We start from the raw sequence: 7,114 nt of genomic DNA on the forward strand, positions 1-7,114 counted from the left end.
TAAGGTTCAAATGTACATTAACATGTTACAGCCCTCCCTTCCCCCTCATTTATACATACATAGCTTATGTAAAGTTACATATTCAATAGAGTACCTTCAGCATGAAAAGTCTCTTCGACCAACTGCTCACAATAACTACATTCACTAATGCAAAGTGGATAACTTGGTCAAGCCATCTCTCCCATCCCAATAACTTAATTTCAAACCACAGGAAACAGTTATATTACGTAGCACTCAATGGCTGGGCTTGTCGGAGCTCTGAAACAAGGAGCACAGCTCTTCACAGGTCTGTGTTTCTACTGAACTGAACTGGGACTCCATTGTATTCCAGGCTAAGTCAGCCAGAAGAAAGTCATCCATTGCTGTCTGTGTCTCATTGCTGGTAAGGAATAAGCTCCCCAGGTTCTCAAAGCAGCTATCCATAGTCTGTGTTTCAGCACTGCTGAGCTGGACTTTGCTTTCAATATTCTGAGTAGGTATATTTTTAGTGGCTGGGTATAGTTCTGTCTGGGTTTCTGTATCAGATGAGTCAGTACTCATGGAGAAACTAGACTGCTTCAGAATACTTCCTAAAGGCAGATGGGTATTACTGTCCAAAAAGAAATTCAAGTCTGTCTGCGTCTGCGTGTCAAACATCTCCAAACCTAAGAAGTTAGAATTTCCTCGGCAGCTGTAGGATTGAGTGGCACTATCTGAAAATAAGAAATCGGTCTGAGTTTCAATGTCCAGTGACTCCAAAACTGGCTCAGAGTTTAGGGTACCAAGCTCACTCTCTTCAGTCTGAGTTTGGATATTGGATGCTGAAAAGAACTCTTCAATGTCAAAGTCTATTCCTGTGCTCTGTGATGGCCCAGATGGCAGATGCGTGTCAGCATTAGAACTTGTCTCAGACAAAAGGCCCCGATTATCCAGTGTCTGGCCAGACATGTTTCCTGAAAAGATGTTTTCCAGATCACTTAGTAGGTCCATTGTCTGGGTTTGATTATCCATCGTATTCTGAGGTGGAAGTATATTAGTCTGCGCATTGAAGCTGATAAGGGATTCAGACTTCTCCGTATCTTGATTTGGGCTCTTGTTATTACTCCTCTGCAGCAAGGTTTGATCTATATTTGCAGGCATTAAATTGTTTTCTGGAAGTTCAATGTGAGTAGAAACATTATACGATGAATGAACATTGTCAAAGATGTCACTGCACATTACAGCCTGGTCCATTTGCACTCTTCCATCAAGAGAGTCCTGCGTCCTGCTGGTTTGAGTCTCTCTAGAAATGCCGCAGGTTGGAAAACAAACCTGACTAAAAGCATCGGTCTGAGCAGCTATGGATGAAGTCAGTTTGGAAGCAGGCAGCAGTGTCTGCGTTTGTACACTGATGGGTAACGAAACCTGCGAACTGAATGACAGATCTGTCTGAGAGCAAGAGGACACAGAAGAACTGGGGGTCCAGGCTGCAGCCGGTACAAAGTTCTGTGAAATATAAGATAAGTCAGTCTGTATGTTTATTGAAGAAATTTTGTTCTTGTGACAAACATTCCCCAGCTCTTGCCCTGTGTTATTTGATGTAACCTTATCCAAGTCAACTTGTACACCAGTACTTACTGGTTCATGATCACCAGAATTTGTCACTTTTGAAACAGGCATACTATCTTTAAATACAAGCGTTTCTGCCTCCAGTGCTGGAATCAGAATTCCTATAGATTGAGGCAATAAATGAACAGTACTTACAACGGACCCTTGATTATCAACAGCCACTACCGCAGGTTTGACAGAAGAGTCTGTTGCAGATACATATATAGGCACGTGAGCAAGCTGCATCACTGGAAGTTTAACCAAAGCCACCTTGGGCTTTGGTAAAAGCATCTTCGGCGTACATTTTGGCTGCATTTGGTTTGTGAAGTTAGAACTGCAGGAGCCTTCAAGAGAGGCCACTAGTTTCGCTTCAGAGGACTCCAACTCCTGAGCGCCGGGATTATTATTGTGTGTATTGATGAATGCTTCATTCGCTTTCTCTGCCAACTGCTGATTATGTACGGAGCTTTCCATTTTCCTTTTCTTACTAGGAGGATCCCTGTGAACATGAGATCAATAATTTATAGTCCTTCCAAGCACAAAACATCTGCCTCCCATTCTTTTGAGTCACTGCATTGATAATATAAACTGAAGTCACAGAAGAGGTTGGCTATCAGAAGACAACTAATCCTGATTAAAACATAAAAAGATTCCATGAACTTCAGTTTTGTAAAATTTCATTCCTCGCTCTCACATTTAAAAAAGAAAAAAGGAATACCTCTTTTACTGAGACCTATTTCTAAATGGAGGTGGAAGTTTAGATGGTTTCTGGCCCCTTGTACACTAAGCACTCTGATTTGAAGACATACTTAATTTGTTACTTAGAGGCTAATTTAGACTGAGCACTGATGGGACAGTGCTCTTAAGATTAGTGTACAGGCAAAGGTCTCTCGTGGAAACTGAAGATACAATTAGCACTCCTTCACGCAAAACTTAATTTTGCAGCAGTTGAATCACCAAGACAGACAGGCTAGGCCTCAGGAAACAGAGTACCCTTTATGAAATGTATGTACACATTAAGACAACTATAAATCTTAACACGCATATATAGGCATTAAAAAAAAATAATCCACTAATACTTGCAAATATGACTAGACTATAAAAGAAAATAAACTGAACTGCATTCCACACCACAGTTACCAGCTATAAACACTTCCAAATCATCTCTACTCTCACAGAACTGTAAAAAGAGGTGCACTAAGAAGCACTGCATTTATGCCATGCAATGCAGTGTCATCAGTACTTTTTGTTTTATATGTGGGGAACTCAATCTTATTGATTAGGCAATCAACATTGCCTTCAACAGGACAGAAACAACTAAAAGCAACGGAACAAAGAAACTGCAAACTGCTTTACAGCTAAAACAACATGAGCCTCTTTCCAATTTAATCAATAGAAAGGAAACGAAAAGCCAGTACATGGGAGACAGAGGACTTGATGATGAATATAGGTATCATTACTTAACTACTTCACTTTTACCTGTGTTCTGCAGGAATTTCATGGCCAGTTCTGTAAATATGAGACAGTAATGCTGTTCTGCTGGCATAAGGGCACCCACAAGTGCACTGGAACGTCTTGCCACAGACCTCTATATGCCGTTTCAAATACCATTCTGTACCATAGGAGTTACTACATTTATCACACTTGTGCTTCTTTTCAGCATGCATTTTCATAAAGTGCTAGAATACACAATGAAAAGTAAACATTAGCCTTCAACTAAGATAAAAAAAAAATCGTTTAGGGGAGACATTAATATTTGCATTTTTTTTAGTTGTTAAATAGCATTGAAGAGTAGAATTAATTTTTTTTTAAAGTCTCATTAGGAATAAGTTACAAGCTTAAAGAAATCAACAGAAAGAATTTAAACTTTGCAAATCTGTTTGTGCTATGTGCATCTTAAAACACAGATAAATATTTAGGTGTCCTAACACTACTGGAGGTTTCCTATGGATGTTAATAAATCTATAGATGAAACTTGCCAAAGAGCATAGTAACTATATGTTGCAACATGTGCACACTCCTGAAGATCTACAACTGAGCAAATAGTCTCAAGTCAAACGGGTCAACTTCAGAGCAAACACCAGAATTTTTCCTTTTCATTTACAGCACCAAGTGCTAGCCACTCATCTCCCGTGTTCTCTCCAGCGTATCAGAGGCAACCAACAGCAGAAGAGTACTGTTTTTACTCACTCACGCAGAAACAAGTCTTATGTGTTTTCTTAAGCAGGTAACTAGTAAACAAATGCATTTCGATACTAAAGCAGAGAGTTCTTAATTCCTGACCTCTTGAAAAAGCAGTTTAAAAGCATCAGCCACATTTTAAACCCTTACTGGTTGCTGCTGCAATTTTTTCCCCCTCTTTGATCCTTCTCCATCTTTTTAATTTGTGGAGAAGGGCTGTCCTCTAGTTTAGCAGAACATACTGGCATCTGCCTGATCAAAAGGTTCAAGTCGTCTAATATCAACATTGAAACATGCGAATTCATTAACCTATGGTTATGCCCATGTGAAGTTTCTGCACACAATTCTCCAACTTCTGGATATATGCTGAGAGGCTTTGCTCATATCTGAATGCGAAAGTGTACACTCTCTGGAGTAGAGACAGTCAGGACCAAATCAGTATGAAAACAATACTTTAGGAAATAGGAGTACCTGTTTTACAAGAGAAAATTGGGAAAATGGTCTGTTTGGTCCTCTAGGGCAGCCTTCAATAGGACAGCAGTAGAATTTCTGTGAAGTTTTCAAACCCTTCCTTATTGGTGCATTAAGTTTTCCACCCTGAAAAAAGAACCAGTTGAGAAGTTGACAATTCTCCGGGTTTGCATATTAAAGACAACATTCAGAATACACATCCACTTTGGCTCACTGAGTTTACACACCTCAATGAGTTGAAGGCACCTTCCTAAGTGATTTGAAAGTTCAAACAGAGTTTTTCACCTATGTGGACGCTATTGTGCAAACATACCATCAAAATTATCAAGTGAAATCACAACAAGCTCTACAGAGTACTGGTACTGTATTACCTACTTTTACCAAGATACTCGCTGCCCCAAGCCAATTATAACTGCCTTTTGTGTTATTTGAGCCAAAAAGTTTCCCCTACAGCCACTACGCTGCCAATTCAATGTGGTTTTACTTGTTAGTAGCACAGTCTACTTGAAGGTCCCTTAAAATTAGTCATACACTGTGTAACACAACACTTCCCTGACGCTGGAATTCTGTTGGCACTATTTAGAGTTTACTTGTAGTAAAATGAAAAACGCCAAGTACACTCTGCCACTCATAAACCAAATCTCACTTAAGTCTATGAAATTAACAACTGGTATGCTAATTCTGAACCTCCAAACATTAAGTGACTGGTATACCCGCACTTTCCACACCATCTGCCTCACTGACCATCACATGTATGCAACAGAAGAAAGCAATGTAACTTGCTCAAAGAGGACCTCAAAAATACATACAAAAAGGACACACTAGTGGGATTCTCTGGATTGTTCCACCACACAGATCCTACTCCTACTGAGGACACAGCCATGGAAACCAGACAAGATGTATCCCTATAGACGTATCCTATCGGAAAGAGTCTCGGTGGAAACATCAGGCATCTGCGTCTAAGCAAAAAATTTAAAGTGAACTATTAAAAATCTGATGCTGAGTAGTTGTGAGTCTCCTTACATGCTGAGACTGAGTAGGAGGCCAACCAACTCCCCAGAGCCAGTTACAGCAGTCCACGATGGCATCCCCAAGATGATTATTCAGGGAAGAATTACCAGAGCATGCCCTGTTTGAGGAGGTGTCATTTAATGATGACAGTGACAGTGAGAAGCACAGTAAGTGGCGAAATGTTGATTTTATACCAGTCACTCCCTAACTGCCTTCTCTGGGCAGATCTCCAGCTGCTTCGTGTTTACACCGGTTACACCAAACATAAAGAATCCACAAAGGGCAATAGTGGTCCCATGTGAAGCAAACAGAAGTATGTACCGCAGCTGCCAGAACACAAAGGGGTTCACTGCTCACAGCCCCGCTTCTTACCTAGCTGCAGTTAGGCACAACCCAACAACTCCGTTCTGAGCTCCTTGGGCCTTGCTTTTGAAAGATTCGTTGCATTCGCATTTCAGGGACACCATGAAGCAGATGAGTGGGACACTTCCAATGATTTGTTTTTTCCTCAAGTCATCTCTCAATCTAAGATATTCTGTGTAAAAAGTGATCCCTTCAAGCAGTATTTCAGTTATATTTCCACACACTCAACACTGCTACTTACTGACACCGCCACAAGTTCCTCTTTGTTAATAACATACCATACTCAAAGCAGCAAAGTTTAGACCAAAAAGATCAGCTGCCATTTCATCAAGAAAACCTGGAATAATTCTTTAAAAAGGGAGTTTTCATGTTACGTTTTAACCTTCTAAGCACCTTTATGTACAGCAGTTTTCCCCATGGACAAACCGTTCATAAACAGGCCTGGTTTATCTCTGCTGAATAATTACTGTGATTATCTTTGCACCTCCTAGAGCCACTGCCCAAAGCAGGAACATGACACAAAGAAATCAGGTTGTTCCAGCCCCGCTACCCCCAATTACACTTTTTAACCCTGAGTTTACCCAGAAACACTTTGACCAGATGCCAGCCTCAAAGTCCTCAGGAGGAAAAAAGATTTACCTTTAAGTCAAAACTATGTTTGGTCTCTCCCACTGCAGACAAAATCAATATGCTTAGTAAGTGGCAACTGGAGTTACTTATTCCTAAGTAAGAAGTTATTCAAAGTGTGTTATATTTAATTGCACAACCCAACAAATGATAGAGCGATATGGGAAACATGCTCAGGCACTTAACAGGTAAACCACAGCCAGGTTATTTAAAACTTCTTAAGTACTAAAGTACAGAATAACACCAAGTGTTTAAAAGCTATCTAAACATGCATAAGGTGCTTTTTAAACAGCTGGAACACAAACTTTGGACGCACAGATCACAACAAATTTGTTGTGACAAGTTGAGAGATACACATATAAGTATCCAGACAGTAATCTTGTTTTGACCATCTTCAAAGTCCTCCTGGCTCTAAATGGTTAACCTTACATCTTCTCAAAAACCTGTCTGGCCAGTCATATTTCTGACAGTCTCACAAGTCCTCTCCTTGTATATCTGATTTTACTTCCCATGTTTCTACAATAGCCACCCACCACAATTATCGGTAGGTATTTGTTCAATTAACTTCTCACAACGCAGACACTTGTTTTGTAAGGAATACTGACATTTGGACAGGGCTCGTGGCAACAACACAGAAAATAGAAAGTAACAATCCTTGCTACCGGTTTAGTCCGGGTGAACTTGGTGACATCGTGCTTTCCTGCAACAGACAGACTTACTCCAAAAGATTAATTTAAAACAGTAAGGTAAAGGAGACTGTAGCCAGCTATTTAAAACACGTTTTTTGCAGCAGAAAATAATGCATTTCTTTACTAAATAGCACAAAGAGAAGTGCGTTTATTCTTATTATAAGAACTACTGTGGTAGTGTAGTAGTTGCATTTGTTAAGCTACCC

The 7,114-nt window shown here is 40.1% G+C and overlaps 1 protein-coding gene across 1 annotated transcript; it reads right to left on the reverse strand.

Moving 5' to 3' along the window:
• Window positions 1-234: 234 nt before the first annotated feature.
• On the reverse strand, window positions 235-4,335 carry ATMIN (ATM interactor). Its single transcript, XM_009890395.1, has 3 exons — window positions 4,219-4,335; window positions 3,046-3,245; window positions 235-2,065 (listed from the first exon to the last, which is right to left on the reverse strand). The coding sequence occupies exons 2-3, from the start codon at window positions 3,237-3,239 to the stop codon at window positions 235-237; spliced, it is 2,025 nt and encodes a 674-aa protein (XP_009888697.1). The 5' UTR covers window positions 3,240-3,245; window positions 4,219-4,335.
• Between the last annotated feature and the right edge of the window lie 2,779 nt (window positions 4,336-7,114).

Source organism: Charadrius vociferus, unplaced genomic scaffold, assembly GCF_000708025.1.
Source record: "Charadrius vociferus isolate BGI_N301 unplaced genomic scaffold, ASM70802v2 scaffold498, whole genome shotgun sequence".
Classification (NCBI taxonomy): Eukaryota; Metazoa; Chordata; class Aves; order Charadriiformes; family Charadriidae; genus Charadrius; species Charadrius vociferus.

Excerpts from the sequence above, each read along its gene's own strand:
- ATMIN (XM_009890395.1), bottom strand. The coding sequence starts at position 3,239 with ATGAAAATGCATGCTGAAAAGAAGCACAAGTGTGATAAATGTAGTAAC. Across the intron at positions 2,066-3,045 it reads GAAATTCCTGCAGAACACAG|GGATCCTCCTAGTAAGAAAA; the intron begins GTAAAAGTGAAG and ends TCATGTTCACAG.